The sequence below is a fragment of the Branchiostoma lanceolatum genome, chromosome 4 (genome assembly GCF_035083965.1).
Source record: "Branchiostoma lanceolatum isolate klBraLanc5 chromosome 4, klBraLanc5.hap2, whole genome shotgun sequence".
Taxonomy (NCBI): domain Eukaryota; kingdom Metazoa; phylum Chordata; class Leptocardii; order Amphioxiformes; family Branchiostomatidae; genus Branchiostoma; species Branchiostoma lanceolatum.
The window spans coordinates 20,183,163-20,205,079 of record NC_089725.1 but is presented as its reverse complement, the minus strand read 5'-3'; the positions used below and the strand labels follow the sequence as shown (position 1 = coordinate 20,205,079).

The window sequence follows — 21,917 nt, the reverse complement described above, 5'->3', positions numbered from 1 at the left end:
AGTTAGCATACCCGACAAGTTATATTAGCAGATGTCCTGTCGGTCAATGACCCCCTTTTCCGCCCTTTGCTTTTATCAGCAATATGCAGGAGTATGTGATTGATGCCATCGTCGGTTAGTCCATTTTGAGCTCCCCCTTGAAGGAAAATTATAACAAACACTCATAACATACTTCATTGAATCAGGGAAACGCTTATCAATATTTCATTGCCCATTGATCAATTCCAATGAAATCTTGAAAGTCAACTGTCGGGGTGCATTCTTTAAATGAAATAAATCACATTGAATTTTCCTCGAAAAAGTGTTCTTAAACGAAATATGAATATTATTGAGATGGGTTTTTAAATCTTTCTTTTCCCTAATTTGGCAGGTGCCCTGGACTGTCGCCCTTTTCTGGTACAATCGCTCAATGTTGTACTTCTGCCACGTGGACTCATCGATGATGTGAAACAGTTACTTATGCTAATTGTTAATTTGGCATTGATTTTGGCTATAAGAGTGCGCCCGCTCGCTGGCGCACGCTGCAGTTTGTGCACAGGTCTGCCTATAGCTACTGCTGCAGTTGTCGGTGGACGTAAGGCATAGTCATCTCTAGAACATCTGTCTGTTCTGGGAGAGTCTACAGACTCTACGGACATCGTTCAACGGCTCTGCGCGCCGGAGTACTCAACAGACACGGTCAGAGAAATGTGTTTTTATATTGAGTTAATTTCGCGGTTATTCTTTTGTCTCTTGTAAGGTGCATTTCACATGCGTTGTACAATGGTTTACGACAGAGGTTCCCGGAACAGGCATGCTGAAGACCTATTCAAAATGTTTTAGATGCCATAATACTTTCCGCATTATGACAATTTCGTAGGTCATACTATAATGCCATAATCCCAAAGACCATATCACGATAGACCTATGGGTTGTGTAGGGGATGTGTACGATGTTTGGGTAATTTGACGCCCTTGGAAAACTAATAGCTATAAAGAACTTTCTACGATGCCGATAGTCCCCCCATAGACTCGTGTTAAACGCAAATGGTTCTATGTTGTACTCTCCAAGCAGAGGTTGAATGGGCAGATCGTCACCGTTTTATCATATGCCGTCATTTTTTGTCGCTAGTAATGGGCTAGCGACAAAAAATGACGGCATATGATAAAACGGTGACGATCTGCCCATTCAACCTCTGCTTGGAGAGTACTATGTTGGTCATCAGCGTTAAGTGACGTATAGACTAGCTTCAGAATGCCTGTACTTCCCTTGCTTAATGAAATAGTATCGCCTGCCGTAAATCCGACCGCCGCAAGTATTTTCTTGTAAAGTCGCGGTAGCACAGTGGCAGGGTGTTTGGCCCAGAACCCAGAGGTCCTGGATTAAAATCCCTGATTTGTCACATTGACATTGGGAAAGGCACATGACACGACTTTCCCCACTTCACTCAGGTGATGAAAATGAGTACCTAGCTTTGGTTAGTGACGTCCCTCGGATAGGACGTTAAATGGAGGTCCCGTGTTTGAGGACAGCCACGCCCATGACGCTTATCGAAAAGACCAGGGTCCTTCCGGGTGTGAGTGGATCAAATAGATCTGTCCGGATATGGAGCTTGAACTCTTCTCTACATCACTGTTGTTCCTCCGTCTCTAATAAAAAATCCTGCATCTCCTGTGTTTTATGCATCTGCTTTTCCCCCTGAAATGATGGGTGACCCTGTACGATATACAATGTGCCTATGCCATGGGAAAGCTCTGATCTTGATCGAAACAAGATGTAGCTTCAGACAATAGACGGCGCGCCTGCCACGTTCACGACCCACACTACGTGCCGGCATGCAGACTTGTAAACTGGCAACATTTTTTCTCTGTCGAGTACATGCAATTGAGTTTTCGTCAGTGCATGTTCTCTGCTGTGTTACTGTATCAGCAGTAGTACGTACTTGAGGTATGGAAACTACCTGATTGGTCAGACATTGGCTCACAAAAACTAGACAGCGCACCTGCTAGAGGATGTGACAACTGTGATTGGTGACGTACCACCCTTGCAAGGACAGGGACGACGACTCAACAATATCTTTTATGAAATCTTGGCAAAATATTACTCGGGCATCAGCAGACGTGAATTTTTACAAACCCAGCCTGTCGCAGCTAAATATTTCAATGACTCGCGGCTGATTCAACATTTTCTATACATAATCTCAATTGACAAAAGTGTTTCTGATGTCAAGCCAAACAGAAGAAAGACTTGGCAAACATATTAGAATTTCAGCTGCAACTTTAAAAGACGAGCTGTAGTGACGAATGATACCCTCAAACTTTTTACAACCAACCTATGATTAGTGCATTGTTTTGTTGCCTTGGTTCTTCTATTTCTTCTTTCTTTTTCAAAGAATGTTTTACTCCACTCATATATCTTTTATCCTTTCCATGCAGTGTTTTTCAATTAGGAAATTAGTTTGCTTTTCTTCTTTTTGAAGACTGATGGACGACCGCCATAATACATACAGCGACTTAGAGGAGGGACGCAGAGCACAATCAGCGAAACGCTTATCAAAGTGTTGGGCAGACTGAACGTTCGCTATAGAGCCAAGTAAACGTTGACAAATTACGTCTGACGAAGTTTAGTGGACCACAGATGTCTATCCCTGCGTGCCAAGGTTTGCTTGTTTCTTTGGCAGGCGAACCGCTCTGTCTGAAGTTTTACGGCCAGAAAACTGTATTCATCTGGCAGCTGAGAGGCCTTGACAAATATAGATATTTCATCTTGGCAGAACACTGGCAACCACCTGTTAGTCGTTGTGCAAGTTTTAAACGTGTAATAGTTCCCTGGCTTGCGCTCCACAGTTTTCAGTTCCTTCCATCAGGCAAAGTTGGCTCCTTTCCTCATCCATAAAACACTGGGACTCACGCTACTACCATATAGGCTGTTGTGAGTGTGGACAGGCTTTATGAATTTTTCTTTTCTTCTTCTACAAGATTTTTACTCTGCCATTTTTAAGGTCACAAAGACATCTCAATTATACCAGTTTTCTTTATTTGGAAGACTTGGAGTAGCCCGATCACGCACCGTGCAAGCAGCTCATGCCTGTCTAGAGACGATGTAACGGGGCTAATCATAGATTGAACAAAAAGGATACGTGAGAAATTTGGTGCAGTAAGCATTATCCATTACCTGAACACCAGTCCACTCTTTCCATTCTTTTTACGTTTCTGTTTGCTCTAAGTGACGTTTCTCTTTTCCCCGCGCTATTTTCTTTTCAACACCCTCTCATTGCTATCCTATTATGGAAGTGCATTTCATTTCCTTTTCATTTTATTGAAGACTGATCTGAACTGTCACCACAATGATGTCATCGGTAATATCCCTGTCGTGGGTCCTGATCCTTGTGGTCTCGAGCGTGGCCGTCACGACCGCCAGTGCCCAGTGGAGTCCTTGCGTCGCGACGCCATGCAGGTGCGATCCTGTCGAGTTAAAGGTGGACTGCAGCTCATTGGGACTCAAGTTTATTCCGACGATTCCAAAGGACACCAGGATTCTAGACGTCAGTAACAACATGATACGAACTGTAAAAAGAGCTGAGCTGTACGGCCTCCGTTCACTTGTAACCCTGGACCTGCGTCAGAACAAACTTACCTCCTTCAGCGCCAACAGCCTGGGTGACCTGACATCGCTAGTCCGCTTACACTTGGACGGAAACGCACTGGAGGCGATCCCAGGACCTGCGTTTGCCTGGTTGAGGAATCTTCAAGAGCTGACCCTAGACTCCAACAGACTGTCCCAGATTCCATCCGAGGCTATTTCCTATGTACCAAACCTGAGGCGACTTTCTCTCCGCGACAACCATATCAATCACATCCAGAACGAGGCATTCTCCGGAGCTCCTGGTTTGAAGAAACTTTTTCTTTCAAACAACTGTCTCAAAGACGTGGAACGAGAAGCCTTTCAAGGCATACCTGGGCTCCTCAATCTCGATTTATCTGAAACATGTCTGACGAAAATCCCGTTCAACCAGCTCCACTATATGCCCCTTCTGACAACCCTTGATTTCAGTCACAACAAAATCATCACCGTCCCAGATGACTCCTTCGCAGAGACCCCAAACCTACGCAAGCTCATACTTAAGGATGGCGGAATCGTGTCAATCCGCCCCCGTGCCCTACGTGGACTGTCCCGTCTAGAATTCCTGAATCTACAGGAAAACAATCTTACAGAGGTCCCCGTTACATTAAAACATGTGGCTAACATAGAAACACTTCTGCTGGACAAGAACGCGATCCGAAATGTGCACCCCTGGGACTTGTACCCCTTACGGAGACTGAAGCACCTGCACCTGTCACTGAACCCGCTCTCCGGACTGGCACCTGACACGTTCTCCCAGCTGCCTCGTCTGGACAGTCTGGATATCAGAGGTTTGGAGCTGGAGTGCGACTGTCGCCTGCGGGGGTTCTTCCACTGGGTCAAGACCACCAGCGTGATAGTGTCGATGGACGACGTGACGTGTGTGTCGCCGCCATTTCTCTACCAGAGGAAGCTGGAATGGGTGCCACAGGAGGCTCTACTGTGCAACGACCAGGGTTCCTTGTTGACAGCCTACATGACGATTCCTTTGTACGAGGATGTCACTTGTCCCGAGCTTTGCCAATGTGACGCGGGAAGAGTCGTCTGCACAGAACAGGAACTTTTTATTGTACCACAGAATCTACCAATCGACATCATCCAGCTCGATTTGTCGAAGAACATCATTACCAACTTGGAGAATAGCGCTCTGTCACGGATGAGGTTCATTCAGGACTTAAACCTTCATGATAACCGGCTGATAAAGTTATCCAACGAGGCCATGAAAAACCTGAGAAGTTTGCAGTCTCTCGACCTGTCCGAAAATCTTATCAGCGGCGCAGACGAGCAAGCCTTCATGGGCTGTCCGGACTTGCTGCACCTGTACCTGGCCGGAAATAACATGTCGTCAGTTCCTGTGAAGGCTCTTGCTCCACTCTGGAAACTGCGCACCTTAGACCTGAGTTTCAACAACATCCAGGCACTTCTTGAGGGGGACTTCGACGGAATGAGCTGGCTCCAGGTAAGACCTTTATTGCATTCATAATACGAATAGGTGTATAAAAGCGGACACAGTATCATGTAGACCCTTTGTTATCATTGCATGCAGGCGCGTCTGCATCACCACCGTTGCAGTTTTTTGGGGCCACCTACATCGTTACCTGGAATGAAGTCGAATTCGCGAAGTATAGACTTGTACGCTGACTTGTTACAGTAAACGCGTAGCACAGGGTGTACCCATGGCCAGCGAAGGTTTTCGCCCCCCTGACTACAGTGGCTTAAGTCAAGACTGGGTATTTTCAAACGTCGAAGTATGTTGTAAGCTACTTTCTTATACTCTTTACCGAAAGGTCCTTAAGCTGGATGGAAACTGTGTGGAGACCGTGGAGCAGGACGCCTTTCTGTACACGCCGCGGCTGCACGGTCTGCACATGGGCAGGATGTGCTTGAGGGACATCCCGACATTTGCCCTGTCAACCCTGCATCATCTCAGGCGGGTGGACCTGTCGGGCAACCTGGTCACCACCCTCCGCCAGGGGGCGTTCACAGACGCAGTCAAGTTGCAGGAAATCAATCTCGGTAAAGCCCCCCTCTCATTGCACCCACGGCACGCTGGCGGCGTCGCTGCGTCCTAAACTGGATTTGTGCTACCCTTGACGTTATAATGGGAATATCATTCAAAACTTACAACTATGACCAAAGAGACAACAAAACACACAAAGCTTAAAAATATTTGTTTTTTTGTCGATGAAATCCGTAGAGTGCTTTGTCAATTCGATCGGCCGCAGCGACGTCGCCAGCGTGCCGCGGGTCCAGTGAGAGGGGGGCCGGGGCCTAAGGAAGACGCCTGGCTGTATCGCACACTCAAGCGGTGTCTAGCCTAGTTATGGCTACGGGCGTATCGTCCCACTTCTTCCTACCAAAAGGTGTCTAATTTAGTCCCTAACCATTGGTCTTTACCCCAGGTAGCCTTAGTCAATCTTATTCTACAGCCTCTATTTTACACAGTTCTATCTCATGCTCATTTTTGGACACTTTCAGATAATAATAACATCCATTCAGTGGACACAGAGGTATTCCACAACCTGCCGAACCTGGAGACCCTGTTCCTGAGTAACAACCACCTCCGAGCTGTGCCGAGAGAAGCCCTGACCGCCCTCCCCTCCCTGTCAACCCTCGTCCTGACCGGGAACAAGCTCTCCGTCCTGGACCCACGGGACTTCTCGAGCTTTTCCCGCCCTCTCAATCTTGCCCTCGGCCACAACAAGATCGAGACCCTGGACACTGAAGTTTTGACAAACATCGACAATCTTAGGTTAGATTCTTTCATTCTCGTCAGTTCAATGTCTTTGAGTGTACAAGCAACTTGTAATCATGCATTCAAGCCCTAGATGAATATAAGTTCACATTGACCGACAGTTACCAATCGTATTCCAGGCGGGTTTATCTCGAGGGCAACCCCTGGGTGTGCGACTGCCGGCTGAAGGAGCTGCGCGAATGGATGGAAGCGAGCGAGGTGTTCCCCGCTATGGGTAAGGACTTTTGGTGATGTGTTAACTTAACAATTTGAAAGATAGATATATTGAACACAGGCGCGTCGAAATCAGTGCATATAATATGGAGTGGTTGCAGCTATTTGGGAAACGATATCGAAGTTACAGTATGCTGCTATCAAAGCGTTACAGAAGGTGTAACGTTACTCCGCAAAGGCGCTAGGGATTTTAAATTAGTGGCACAGAGTGTGATTATAGCTGTATGAAAAGACTCAAAGCCCCGAATAAGCCTTTGGTACCTTGATCTTCTATACCTAGGCAGTTTGCAGTCCTCTACGAATTACTTTGAGAGACAAGCGATATTCTGACATTGTCTCAATATCTTCACAGTCCCACGGAGTAGAAGTGCCATCATTTGCCACGGACCCAGTTTCTTACACGGCCTGTCTGTGACGGACGTGAATCCAGACAGCTTCCTGGCCACATGTCCCACAGGAGCAAGCCCAAGATCACCCGAAGAAGACGTCATCTTGTCCTACAGGGAGGCAAAGTGGTTCGAATGTCCAGAAGGCTGCCACTGTCCTCAACCTACCGAGGTCGTCTGTCGAGATACCGGTCTGACCTCCGTCCCCGACAGGATTCCATGGAACACCAAAACACTCGACCTGTCTGGAAACCTCATTTACGTCGCACATGAGTCCGAATTTTCCCTCTTGAAAAATCTGCGGTCACTTGTCCTGAGCAACAACAGGTTGACACGATTCCCAATAGAGGCACTGGAGTCCCTGCAGTCATTGTGGACGCTCCACATCGAGAATAATGATATCGTCACACTTCCATTTGACGCCTTCGTATCCCTTCGGCAGCTTCGTGGTCTCACGCTAGACGTGTCCAGCCCTGAGGCGCTTTCAGGTTGCCTTGAGCCGCTTATTCGTTTGCGAAACTTAGCTATTTACGGAAGACGCCTGTCCATTGTTCCACCAAGGGCCTTCTACGGTTTGTTCCGGCTTCAGAGCTTGGAGCTCCGACTTGGATGCAGCACAGCCATAGACGGACGTGCGTTCGACGGTCTCCAAAATGTACGGCATTTAGATATCAGCGGCTCTTGTGTGAGGGACATTCTTGGGGTTGTTAGAATCATGGTCACAGCATTACATTTGGAGACGTTAAAACTGTCCAACAACAGCATCATGCATCTTCCAAACATGGCGTTCGTACCCATGCTGAACCTGAAAGTCCTGAATATGAGTCACAACCTCATCGAGACGATCAATCCTCTCGCTTTCCACGGTTTAGTGCGACTGCTAAGTCTCAACCTGGACAACAACAATCTTTCAAAGGTTCCATTTGAAGCATTTGAATCGTTGCCACGACTGCATCATTTGAGTCTAAGGGGCAACAAGATCATCAATGTGCCAGGGGAAGCTTTTACTACACTCACGAGTATCACAGAAATATTTCTAGATACAAATATGATTGAGTCGATCAGTATTAATTCATTTCATGGTCTAAAAGAGGTGAAGAACGTGTCTGTCTCTACAAATCCGTTAAAGTGTGATTGCAACATGAGGAAGTTTATGGAGTCATTGGACGACTTAAGCTGGGATTATGGCCTTGAGGTGGAAAACATGCGATGCTCTGGTCCACCGGTCTTTGCTGGGTGGAAGGTCTCACATCTTTCTGCAGGTGACTTTGTATGCGGACATGACAAACAGGCCGAGATTGCAGCGAAATTTCAACAGATGGTGAAGGAGGACGAGTTTTTCCCATGTCCGGAGAGTTTCACGTGTGACGGCCTGGTGGCCACCAGCGTCGGGCGTGGACTGACGGCTGTACCGCTCTCTCTCCCCCTCAACACCACAGTCCTGGTCTTGTCCAACAACTCTCTAACTGACATTCCCGCAGAGGCCATGAAAGAATTGACCCGGCTCCAATACCTCCAAATGGACCACAACAAGGTTCGCTCTATCACATCACGTTCCCTGAAGACGGTGCCCCTTCTGAAAGTTTTGGATCTGTCCAATAATATGTTGGAACAAATCGACCCAGGAGCTTTCGGTGACGTTCCCAATCTCGTATCGCTCATTTTGTCCAACAACCAGCTGAAAACTGTCCCTGTCTCGGCGCTGAAATCCCTCCCTAACCTCCGTGAGCTTCGCATAGGACAAAACAACATCAAATCCCTTATCGGACTGCCTCTCCCAGACCTCAGCAAGCTCCGCCTGCTCGACTTGTCCGGTAACTGCCTTGTGTCGATCCCGGTGATTGTTCTTACTGGCCTGCCGAAGTTACGAGCTCTTAACCTCAGTAACGCTTGCCTGGACCATGTTCCAACCGCCCAGCTGTCCCTCCTACACAATCTTCGCAATCTTGACCTGTCCCGGAACAACATAACCTTCATCGCTGGACACGCACTGACCAAGTTAAAGCAGCTTAGAGAGCTCACTCTCACCGGCAACCGCATCTCACGGGTGCGGAATCTTGCGTTCGAAGGTCTGGTTCATCTATCTCTGGTGTCCTTCTCAAGCAACAAACTGAGGCGCATCCCAAAGGCACTTCGCAAGCTGACAACACTGTCCGAGGTGAGCAAATATACTGGGTCAGCATGTTTCAGTATTTGGATCCATTCCGTAAATTGCAATGGTCATACGTATACATTTCATCCGTGCCAAGTTGAAACCTAAGGTAAAGCTTGGTACAGTTCAGTAGACAACGAACACCCAACCCTGAGATAACAAATCATCACAATCCCGAAAACTAACGACTCAGATGAACATGTTCACATTCCATCATTTCTCATGTAGGTGTCCCTGTCAGGAAACAAGATAACCGAACTCAATGCCAGGGACCTGCCGAGTCTGAGGGGAATGGCGGCGCTGGACATCCGGAACAACAGGCTGGAGGAGGTTGACCCGGAAGTCTTCTCATCCGTGCAACACATGAGGTTGTACCTAGTACAGAAGCCATCTGTCCGTGTGTTCACGATAGTTGTTCCATGTCTATCTTGTTATCTATTCCCCCGTTTCTATATCAGTCCACCCTGTTACATCTTCATACTCCTTGCACCACCATCATGCCAGCCATTCTAACACCACCTTTATACTGACCCTAAAGCTGTCCATTCCACCTCCGTATACTGTTAAGTTAATTTTGCCTCTTCAACAAGCCATGGACTAATATGACAACCTTCGGTTACGAGTAAATCTCATGCATCCATGTCTACCCTTCGATCAGTCGGCTTGACCTGGCTGGAAACCCATGGCGATGTGACTGCGACTTACTGCCACTGCGCAACTGGTTGGAGGATCATGTGGACAACGTGGCTGCCGGCCCTCAGCCCGCATGCGCCAGCCCTGTTCTTCTGGAGGGCCGCCCGATGATGGACGTGCCGACGGAAGACTTTCTGTGCCCTAACCGCGAGACTTTGGACCGGGTAGGTTCATCAGCTTTGTAGGAGCATGGCTGTCACAATATGGATGTAGTTGTGATGCGGTTTTAAAACGTCGCCTCCATCTGTGGCTTCGAGAGACACTTTGAAAACACCGATCCTTCCCACCAACATTTAAGAAGGTTCATCAGTTTCCTCCTAACCTACTCCAACACACACGCCAGTTCTGAAAAGCTCATACATATAGACACGACTTAATACGTTGCAAAAAATGTATTCTGTTTCTCTACCTTGCAGTCTGTGATGACCAGCGCGGCCTGGGAGCCTCCCACCGGCCCACTGGAGCCGCAGTCGTCAGGCTAGAGGGAATAGTCGCTTCCTAGTCCAAAATAAGACAGGTGGAGAATGATAATACGGCAGCTACCGTATAGTATTACTGTAGAATATTTTGTAGTGGGATAAGTCAGGTCATGAACCTTACCGCGACAATTAACAGTACGCTGTAGTACACTTTTCTCTGAATGTGGTCACTTTCCCTCGGATCCGACAAACACCACTGCATGTCAGTAACGTGTTCTGAGAGGAGAGGAGACTGGTGAAGGGGAAGTGCCCCATAAAGACACTTACACTTAGTTTGATCGTTTACTCAAAATGGGGAGGCATTCGACCAGCCACTGTTTGGAACTGTCGAATGTGTTTAGCAATTTCAAAATCTTGATTCTTCAAGCAACTGTTGCATTTTTTTTACCGATTTTGAATAGTGGATGTACGACGTCCTGTAGAAAGTAGCAAGTCGCCTGCTGTAGATCCGTTCACATGTCGACACATCCAGAGAAGAGTGTGTTCCGCTTAAACCATGGGAGTGGATTAAGTGTTTGGCACATTGGTAGACCGTGTCGCATAGGACCTGTGTGTTCTTAAGGTTAAAAATCTCTTGTACAACTGCTGTACGACTATATAATGGTTATATTCTTAGAATAGTATTTTCCGTCAGTTGTATTATCAAGGAGACTTAACATTAGTTAGCCGACACATCGCACAACTCTAACATTGGCAACCATGTTATATAACGTTAGAATACATATTTCTGTGGAACGTGTTTTCAAGTGATCAGTTAAACGCTGTTGGTCACGCTACCCATACTTACACTGAAAGTAGAATATTAATGATTAATCAATAGAGAAGCATTCCTCCGACACCAACAACTCAAACTTAGCTCGATGGTTTGCAATAGCTGGAAAGTTTTGTCACTATCGCACAAATCTACCATGCTTACAAATGTATACCGTGTATCCACACTAGTCAGGATAGTATACGATAATACATTTCCTCAATGTGGATTTCTGTGTTGTTGTGGAAAGTGTGTCCTTCTCACTGGGGTGGAACATGTGACAGAGTTGTATTCTTATAAAAGAGCGCTTTATTTTGGGAATCCGCTCGGAGAGTCACATTGGTGATAAAGTACTCTCTTGGGACCGTACTTACGGGCACTCGGAGGGACTTTGTACGGACAAAGTCATTAACATTGACTAATGAGATGAAATAATGAATAAGACCATTTCAAGTTTAAAGTCAGGCAAAGTAGAATTGCAACAACGCAGTAATAAAATTGTCGCAATGCCAGACCGTGTGTTTAAGTCAACGGCGTGTTGAATTAGTCTTTAAAAACTTGTCAAAGAGAAATGACAGTCAGTGAATGAATACAGGCCAGTTTATGAAGTGATACAAAAAGTCCCATATTGACACTCACAATAAGATCCGGGGTGGTGACAAGTCCCAAACTAAAAAGACAGATTCAGGCTGCAGGTGCCAACGGCGATGACGCACGAGGAGGGTTACGTAAAGAACTGTTGGCACTGCAAGTTTTCCACCTTGGAGCAGATAGTCTACTGTAGATCTGTATGTATAAACGAACCAATCAGAAGCTATACATTGCACTTTGGAGAACATGGAACTTAACAGAAATCCCTGCTTGGCATTCTATATATAAACGTGCTAGACAGTTTTACACACTGTATATCGGCTGGGCCTTTCATCGTCACTGGCAACCTGTAAATGGCTAATGAACACCCTATCATCAAATAGGTAAACATATACGCAGTGTTCGACTATTTGCCCCCAGCCCTGCATTCGTATCTGCTTTAGGTGAGTTGACGTGGGCAAATCCGCTCTTTGCCCTGTTAAGAGGGGCGACGGATTCATTAGAGAAAATGCAAAGTGGAAAATATTAGGTGACAGGCTGACAAGGGCGTTTGGAGAGCTGCACCAGTCAAACTAAACCACACAGCAAGCCCTTACGTCGTGACCAGACCACGTTGGTAAAGATCAGATGGCATCTTTGTTTGCAATATTTCCTTCTGAACAGAACATCTAAATGTCATGTCCTTGCTTGTTAGAGTGCCCTTCAAGTGTTAGCAATAAACATAGCCTCATGTAAATCAGACTTGAACTTGACCATTTGTTGAGACGGGTATGAAGTACTTTTTTCATGAACCCAAAGTCTAAGCTATTGTATGATCAACGGTATGCCACAGAGAAGACCAATGAAATCTAGATTCATATCATCATTTATTGCCACATTTCGGGATCTGGGCCGGGATTTTTACCAACGTTGATATTCTGGACCAGGGTACAAAAAAAAAAAAAAAAATGATGACACTCCATTCATAATATTTCTAGTCACCCTGCTCACAGAGCACCAAGCAAGAAAATAACTCAACACTGGTAAATCTTGCTGGAGTTGGATTACAGGAGGAATGCCTGTGCCTACCACTCTTTCCTACAAACCTGTACTGCACGAAAGGTCCGATACAAAAACTACATAAACTGCAATTCCGACGACTCGCCAAATCCAATCACTAGACGTCTAGACCCTATTGCACACATGTGCGGAAGATTGTGCTTTATGGTAAATCATATAGCAACACAGAAGGTTTTAGAGTGGGGTTGGCTGCTTGTTTCTGGCTTGTTTGCTCAGCTGCGTTGATAATAATGCGATGATGTCAATACACTCGAAAAATAGGACCCTCGATATTGTCATTATCGACATATGGCGGTATTTGTGTCACCCTCAATCCACCTAATCCTTGTCAGTTCAATCCGTCCTCTGGTGGCTGCTTACTATAAGTCCATTTCTGGCATTTTGACCTACCCGAATGTTTACCACGCCCTTCAGGACAATGCCCTGATGATTGACATTGCCTTAAGTGGCCAAAGTTTGGTTTAAAATTTGCCCAACGTTTACTCAGGAACCTTCGCGACCACACACTGGGCGGGGTTTTGCTGGAACACGTGAAGGTTGCATAAAGCTGTGGGCAAAGGTACCCTAGTGGACGAACGCGCGTAGGCGTCTAGATCTAGAGTGCGAAAACAACATATATCTCTCCCTCTCGTGGACCTACCATGTAGAATTACTGGAGACTGAACGACGTCCTATAATTATTAAGGCGGTGTTTCCTTAAAAGAACAACAGGTAAGTCGTAAGAAGCGATATCATGAAAGTGTTTATCGTCTCCATATTGTACGGGTAATGAGGTGGGGACAAGGTCACATATTTCACTTACTAGGGCAGAAGGTTTGCTCTGATGACGTTTACACGGCCAATCCAATGATACGGGGCGTTAACGATATATCCTGGAGAACACTGTTTGTTAAAGCTGAGAGCAAGACCTAGCTGACCTGGGCTAGGTGTACATGATAGGAGTGGGCTCCCAAGGCAGTCTATTTGGGATGTGTTCTGTTCTTCTATTCAATCTAGACTTCATCCCTGGATGATACGGTAACTGCTCAATATCTGTCTATTGAAAGCCCTTCAATGTTATTGGGAAATGTGACATTGAAAAGCTTTAGAGGCAAGAGACGAATACGAATGAGATTACATAAGATATACAACATCTACTAACGCGATTCCACCAGGGTAGTGAATCCACCACCCTGAAAAGATATGTCCAAACCCAACCCAACGTCCGCCAGCATAATGTACTTCTGTATATCTAAACTGTGCATACCTAGGGGTGTTGCACTAGAGATCTATAACACCCACTGTTTTTCAAAGTGGCCGATTTATGTAACCCGGCGGATTAATGTTAACAGAGGTTATATCCAGCGTACGTGAGGTGGAATGGATGGAAAACACCCTTAAGAGGCATATCCTTCAGCATGTTTCCCATAGGGCCACACCCAGCACGTTTTTCAGTCCAATAGTACGCACTTGGGCAGGATTTTAGTTGTTTACTTAGTAAAACATATACTCGTGTTCCATCCTTCTCGGTTTCCCCCTTATGTAAAACATGGTAATGAAGACCCGTTTTTGTCACCAACACTGTGCCGGGCTGCTTCTGGCAATTTATCGTCACACTTGAAACATTGATAGGAATTAATCAAAGTTGTTTCTTTCGCCATGTTTTATACGTTCTATATCGTGCATATGTGAGTTACCTGTTTTATACGAATGTCTCATTATTCCCGGCCAAATGAGGGATTAGATGAATTAGCTAAGATAGTGCGTATTAGACGGACAGTTACCCTCTATTCTATCAGAAAGGCGTCGCACCTCAAAGATTGCTCAGCTATTATATGGCATTTGTGGACAATAATGATAACTGTGACGTAATTCATTCTTCGACATTACACAAGTGTCAAATTTGTGTTACGAAATTGTCCATGAGAGTCAAAATTGCCCTTCTTGTCCAACAGAACGTTTAGTCGACATCTTTCCATTATGGAAATAATTTCCCGCGGTCTGAGTCCGCAGAAGAGATGTGTAGTTCAAAACGTTAACCACTGTACACTTGATTAGTGCCTAATAACGGCTGGAGGTTCTGTGTCGGCGTTTTAAGAGACTTACTAATATCAGCCATCCACTGCCACTACATGATACTAGATAACTTTCTAGCATACATTAGTGGAGTTTTTATAGTCTCCAACCAGACCCAATAGATTGCAAAGACTGTATCCAACTGGAAGAAGGAGCTTATACTTGGGTTGGCTATGAAAACTCATTCTGCCTGTTGGATACGGTCTTTGCCAACCCGTAGGTCTGCTTGGAGACTAGAGTTTTTAGAAAGGTAATCCATTGCTCTTGTAGTTGTTGGCATAATGCCATAATGGCAGTTGTGGTGGCCTTGACAGTTTGTTTGCTGTTTATATTCATTACACACAGGACACCACGATGTGGCGCACCGTAAACGTGGTCATGTTGGCAAACTTTTTGGGGATTCTAACTGCCGTAAACCTGGCAATGGCAGCCTGGAACCCGCCAGACTGTCCGCGACAGTGTATGTGCTCCGCGCGGGTCGTCTTTCCTCTGTACGAGCAGCTGCGAACGGTCGAGTGCTTCAGGCCGAGCGAGACTGTGCAGTTCCCGCCAGACACGCAGTCCATCAACGCCGAGTTCTCCCCGCTCCGGCAGGTTCTCCCGGCGGACATGTTCCAGGGCTTGGATGAGCTGGTAAGCTTGAAGCTCACGGCGAGAATCACCACGGTTCCACAAGACCTGTTCCGTAACCTGACTCGGCTCAGAGTGCTGTGGATCAGGGAGTTCCGAGTACTCCATCTGCCGATTGGTATATTCGACAGTCTCCGAGAACTGGAGCAGATCTGGATTGAGGAGACCACCATCACCCGCCTGCGTGGAAACACTTTCTCCAACCTAAACAAACTCATGTTCGTCCACTTGAACAACAACCAGCTCGCACGCCTACCCGTCAACCTGTTCTCCAACCAGCCGGCCCTCACTCTTCTCCATCTGCAGTGGAACCCGTTCCAGTCAGTCGACTACAGAGTGTTCACCTGGATGACTGAACTGCGCGAGTTGGGGGTGGACTCGTATCACATGACCTCATGGCTACCAAATCTGATGAATCTTCCTCAAGGACACTTCAAAAACCTGGAAATCTTGGTGACGTTTCTTCTGAATGAAGACCGCTACGATTCCACCAGGATAGAATGGGACACCATGGTGTACAGTCGTGATCAGGCACAGTGGTACTTCGGAGAGTGCCCTCCCGACGCCTGTTCATTCGGGGCTTGCAGAATCTCGTATCAAACGCCGGAGTGTGACGGTGTCATGACGGCAGGTATTCTGCTTCCTCTGTCATTGATGGCGTTGTTTGGCAGCATTGTATTGCTCCTGCATCTATGTAGGCACAGACTGAAATGTCCAGGGTCAGAGTGCACCTGTGCTATGTAACTAGCCTGAGGTCTAATCATCCACTAGTGTACAAAATGGGAAAAGCCAGTTTGGCATCTATCAGTGCAACAGAAAGACTGCGTGAATCCAGTGCCATACATTTCAAAATGTGTTTAACTGTTGCCAGATAGATAGGGCACCTTGATATATAAACCCTGGTGTGATTGGTACAAAATAAAGTCAGACAGACGTCTTGATCATGGCTTATCATTTTCCAAATGGATAATAATCAAGACGTCCATTTGTCAGGTAACACGATAGACAGGAAGCATTGTCAGACCAGTCCAACAAATGTAATTGTCGTGAGGTATGTCGTTAAAACATTGTACGCGTTTATGTCTAAAATCTGTATGCTAAGATGCCTGCTGTTTCTTTTTGCCCCAGTGGCACCGTGAGTCCTGTTTGTACGTGTATTTTCTTTGTTTTCCTACTGTAGCGTTATAAAAATGTTAAGCTGGAAACACAACCAATTTGTCCACTGTCTGCTACGTTTCTGTTTGCTGTATAAAATACCTTACTCGGCTCATGTGACTACCCATTCAAGCCATTACATTCATTATGCTGTTTGTGATGTTTATCCATTGTGTCAACTTTTCTTTCCAACCGTTTGTTCCTTAAGCAGCACCAGTGTACGCTGTATCACTGCAGTGTTTATCGTCGTTGATAGGAATAAAGGAAGGTTGATGTAGGCTGCCGAGAAGCAGCGTTTTTAGGTCAGCGAGATTTTCAAACGCCATTCATATTTACAATTGAAACTCCAAGTTAACTGTCAACATGATCAGGGTGATGTATATAACTACAGGTATGGTAATAAACCAATTCAACTTCACCTCTTAAGTCTGTACTATTAACTTAAGCAAGTAGACCATAATCGTGGTTAGAGCCAAACCAACAAACCAACCATCCAATCAACCAACCAACCAAACAACCAACTAACTAACCAACCAACTGACCAACCAACCAACCATCCAATCAATCAATCAATCAATCAATCAATCAATCAATCAATCAACCAACCAACCAACTAACCAACCAACCAACCAACCAATCAACCAACCAACTAACTAACCAACCAACTGACCAACCAACCAACCGACCATCCAGCCAGCCAGCCAGCCAGCCAGCCAGCCAGCCAGCCAGCCAGCCAGCCAGCCAGCCAGCCAGCCAGCCAGCCAGCCAGCCAGCCAGCCAGCCAGCCAACCAACCAACCAACCAACCAACCAACCAACCAACCAAAGAACCAACCATCCAGCCAGCCAGCCGGCCAGCCGGCCAACCAACCAACCAACCAACCAACCAACCAACCAACCAACCAATTTACCAAACCACCAACTAAATATAACCAAGCAAATGAAATGATTCGTGTATTGCCGGTCGTAAGTGCAAATACACACGTCAGTAAACACGTACTCCATGTGGGGCACTGAAGGACGGTACGAGATGTTTACCTTTGCCAATGATTTACCCGGCTGAGTTATTTTTTGTACGCGATAACAGGATGTAACGTAAACATGTCGGTATAGTTTGAACAGGAACCATAGTACCCAGGCTCTATCTGTACTGTGAGCTCGACAACGACATGGTTACCTTTTGATATAGACCCAAAGACAGTTTTGAAAGGAGAGAAGAGTGTTTTGTGAAGGTCATTTTCTAAAAGTAAGTTTTGCACCCCCACCCCATAACACAGTTGGGTGCAACAATGTGGGTGCCCCTGATTAAAACACGTTTTCGCCTCGTTCTTCCTAGTCTACATTTTGGAACGTAACTAAGGCCACAGCAAGTAAATTTTATGGATGACATCCTCCGCAGACTCTAAAATTAATGAGATAGGGCGAAAAAAAAACAAGGCGGGCCAAAAAAAACAAGATTCCTATATTTTCAAATTTTGAGATCATAAGTCTTGTTAAACAAGAATTGAGGCGACGAAATATGATATCATGACCAACAGGTCTTTTATTCCTGTATTCAACCAATGAGGTTTCATATTTAATCTAAAATCTCCTTGATTTAATGTAAACATGTCCTTGTAGATGTGTATACATCTCAATAGACTAACTACAACAAATGCAGAAAAGAGCTTGTTGCACAATCATCTGAAGCAACTACACTGGGAATTCATATGCGATGAAACACCTTGTGTATACAGCTCAATTAAGGTTGTCAAGGCGGCTGATTGTTTCTCTCTAAGTGCTAAAAAAGTAATATTTATCGTGGCGCTTATACTTCTAGTATATATTTCTGACCATTAAAGGGCCACTAATCTTCCTAGACCCCCCCCCCCATTATTTATATAATGTCCTTGCTAGAACAAATGCTGAAAACAGCTTGTTATTATACCATCATGAGCAGGAACTACACTGAGTATTCATATGCAATGAAACACCTTAGACTGTCAACATTAAACTCTTCTTGAAGATGTGTATACAGCTCAATTAACTAGAACAAACGCAGAAAACAACTTGTCATACCATCATGGACAGGAACTACACTGGGTATTTATGTGCAATGAAACACCTTAGACTGGCAACGTTTACGATATATTTGACAATTTTTGGCATGTTGACCACCGTCGGAGGGCAATGAAATTTCTTCTTTTTTATTTCGAAATCAGGCGAAAATTAATGAGCGCGCTGATGTCATCCATAAAAATTACTTGCTTTGGCCTAACGTGTGGTCCCAGAGAGCCACTGTTTGTCACACATACTGCATGTGTCTAGCACCACTGGTACACCTTTGCCCATTGGTCGGCCGAGGGGGCGTGACAGTATGCTGTTACCATCAACCTGTGCTAGTTAATCATTGACCATAGCTACCAGTAGAGGGAAGTTTTTTTTTCAGTCAGCGATACTTTTGGATATTGTTTTAGGGATGTCATTTCATGATGATTCATGCACGATTGTCCATGACCTGATGAACTGTCCTACATCTTGATTGAAACGGTTCGGAGTTGATATAAGCACGATGTGAGGCATTTTAGACGTATTGCAATGTAATGTAAGCAACTACAAAGAAGTCACACTAAGGTGTAACACGATATTCCCTCTACGCCCCCTGGCACGTTGATTCGGTGCTGTAGAATGGCTACCTTATTGACCTTCATACCTGCTGACACAGGTTGTATATGTTGTCGTTCTCAACGTTAGTGCAAAGTCCAGTACATTAAAGCATCCGTCCAACTGTTGAGCCGGATACAGGTAACGTCTTCCTTGTGCGTAGATCCTGTTTATATGTTTAAACCCCCGTGAATACTAATCGGAGACAAACCTTTCTAAGGTCATTTCAATGTTCCGGCAATAGATGTTATTCTACATGCACCTACATGTATTTGTGAAGGAAATAATGTCGACAGAAAAATTTTGTAACTTAATTGTCAGATATTTCATCCACTTTTGATGGTCAAATAAGTGCGTACGGAGTATTTACAACTACGGGGGTCGGGTATTCACTTTGTCGAAATGATAGTACTTATAAGATGTGGATTACTAGGCACCGTGTGTAGAAATTTTGCAGTGGAGAAGGGCACGTGACGCACTGACACCTAAAATGTCAGCCATTATGGGGCGGGAGCGGAAGGGGTGAGGCAGCGTTTAAGAGAACAAATATTGTGGCAGTTTAAAGGTTATAATATGGGTAAGTTACAGATTTGTTCCCTCTTTCATAGTTATCTACTAATTATTTATCAAAGCTCGGAAGTATGGATTTTGTTGCTGGTCAACGTAAACGATCTGCAGCGATAGAAAATTGACGATGCAAATTTGTTCCTACATGTTCTTTCCACTGAGCAGATAAAGATGGCGACGTTCTATTTCTATGTCGTCTGCCTGGTAACGGTGATGGGGACAGGAGGTGTTTTACTTAAATCTACACGGACTCTCAGCTGCCCGGGACAACCGGGACACTGGCATGTGGAGTGTCCTGCCAACTGCACCTGTCAGGAAAGCTGCAATACCTACCTCCGTCGCTGGGTGAAGCAGGTGTCCTGTGTGTCTCGCACCACGCTCCGCGGGATAACGTTCCCGCCAACAACACAGGACATTTCCATCAGCAACGTGGCTGGAATAACGACGATTCCTCCAGACCTGTTCTCCGGCCTTACCGACGTCCTCTCCGTAGACATCTTCAACGTCTCCATGGTGACCTCTCCGCCTGCCAACCTCCTGAGCGAGCTCGTGGGGCTGAGGACACTGAGGCTGGTCTCAGTCAAGCCTGTTAATCTGAAGATGTTCGCCAACCTCAGGCAACTCAATCAGCTCGACCTCCACAACAATGACCTGGAGAACGTTCAGGTGCAGGCCGGTGTGTTCCACACCCTCACCAGCCTCACGCACCTACATCTGGAGTCCAACTCCTTGACTTACCTGGAATCAGGCTGGTTCCACGATACTGTTAACCTAGAAACCATCAGTGTCAGTGACAACAACATCCATTACATAGACAACAACACATTCCAGTATCTCAGTGAGCTTAGCGAACTGAATCTACAGCAAAATCCCTTCGTCCGTGTAGAGATGAACGCATTCCATAATCTAAACAACTTGAGATCCATCTACATGGACAGGAACCAATTGGACACTGTTGGTCCTGTTCTCATCCATGCCCAGCTCCCACAACTGACCAACCTGTACCTACAAACTTCCCGTTATTATTGGAAGCACGTCACTGCTTTCAACCAAACCTGGTACTTCAGAGGGTGCCCTCCGGGGTATTGCGTGAACTCGCTGTCCTGTTCGGTATCCCGGAATACCCCATGGTGTGTCTGTACGAAGGAGTACAAGGGGGACCGCTGTGACGTACGCAGAATTTCGCGCGGACAGTTTCTTGGAATCTTCGTGACCGCCATGGTTCTTGTGGGGATCTCTGTTGTGATCATTCTGGTGAACGTGGGGCGCGTGGTGGCGCGGTCCTGTCAGCTGCCGCGCTTCAGGAAACTACAGGAAACTCCGCAACCCTCACAGACCCCCATGCCTCAGATGACATGAAAACATAACTTAAATCCAGAAAGACCTTCGTACATGTACTGTGTCAAAGTTGTGTCAAATGTTTGAATAAGAAATGTTGATACAAATCAACCATTTTCTTCCAGTCGACAGCTAGTGACTTTAATGAAGTAAATCTTGTGTAAGTTTTTCCGATTTTCCAACAGCTGTTGGCATCTTATTTGTGTCATGGGAAATGTGGACCAAAAGAAAAACTCACGGTAATCTGTCTCAAACTATGGACTAGCGGGCGTACATTAACATGGTTATTTCATGATCAAAGTCAAAGGACAAAGTACCTAAATTATGAAACTTATCATCACAACGCCACAGAACGCTAAGGAATACCAAGTAAAAAATCGGGTGAAGAAAAGCAAATGACTCATAATTGATATAGATAACGCTAAAATCCAAGCGCAGCACAATCACAATTCCACACAAAATACAGCCCGCGCGTAACTGACGCCTATATAGCGGTGTATGCATAGGATTATGGTAGTCCGCTTTACTGAAATATGATACATCAGTTTTATATTCAAAGTGCATCAAAGTCAAAGTACATTTTTGGCTTGTGAATGTAATAATTTTGCATCCTTGTTTGCTTCCTTTGACACTGTCGGTTTTACAAGTAGCCACATAGTAGTAATTTCATGCAATGTTCGTACATCTTGTGTTGTTCAGAAGTGTCATAACTGCCTGTGACCTGATTTCACAGTATGCGCATCACTGACCGACCGTATTAAACAGTTCAATCCCACCTGGGTCATCTTTTGTCCATTCTTTGCCAGTCCATGGCATGGACTAAAGACTTGTGTAGAAAAGGGGCGAAAGAA

At 45.6% G+C, this 21,917-nt stretch overlaps 3 protein-coding genes across 3 annotated transcripts; all 3 read left to right on the top strand.

Moving 5' to 3' along the window:
- The first annotated feature begins 522 nt into the window (after window positions 1-522).
- On the top strand, window positions 523-11,551 carry LOC136433206 (chaoptin-like). Its single transcript, XM_066425155.1, has 9 exons — window positions 523-678; window positions 3,304-5,059; window positions 5,388-5,616; window positions 6,079-6,352; window positions 6,475-6,569; window positions 6,921-9,112; window positions 9,335-9,474; window positions 9,765-9,963; window positions 10,216-11,551. Exons 2-9 carry the CDS (start codon window positions 3,326-3,328, stop codon window positions 10,279-10,281), a joined length of 4,929 nt encoding a protein of 1,642 aa, XP_066281252.1. The 5' UTR covers window positions 523-678; window positions 3,304-3,325; the 3' UTR covers window positions 10,282-11,551.
- Window positions 11,552-12,973: 1,422 nt separating this feature from the next.
- LOC136433208 (phospholipase A2 inhibitor beta-like) lies at window positions 12,974-16,683 on the top strand. The gene is made up of 2 exons (XM_066425158.1): window positions 12,974-13,390; window positions 15,080-16,683. Exon 2 carries the CDS (start codon window positions 15,089-15,091, stop codon window positions 16,106-16,108), a length of 1,020 nt encoding a protein of 339 aa, XP_066281255.1. The 5' UTR covers window positions 12,974-13,390; window positions 15,080-15,088; the 3' UTR covers window positions 16,109-16,683.
- A 2,523-nt stretch (window positions 16,684-19,206) lies between these two features.
- LOC136433207 (leucine-rich repeat-containing protein 15-like) lies at window positions 19,207-21,841 on the top strand. The gene is made up of 2 exons (XM_066425157.1): window positions 19,207-19,302; window positions 19,894-21,841. Exon 2 carries the CDS (start codon window positions 19,900-19,902, stop codon window positions 21,085-21,087), a length of 1,188 nt encoding a protein of 395 aa, XP_066281254.1. The 5' UTR covers window positions 19,207-19,302; window positions 19,894-19,899; the 3' UTR covers window positions 21,088-21,841.
- Window positions 21,842-21,917: the final 76 nt, after the last annotated feature.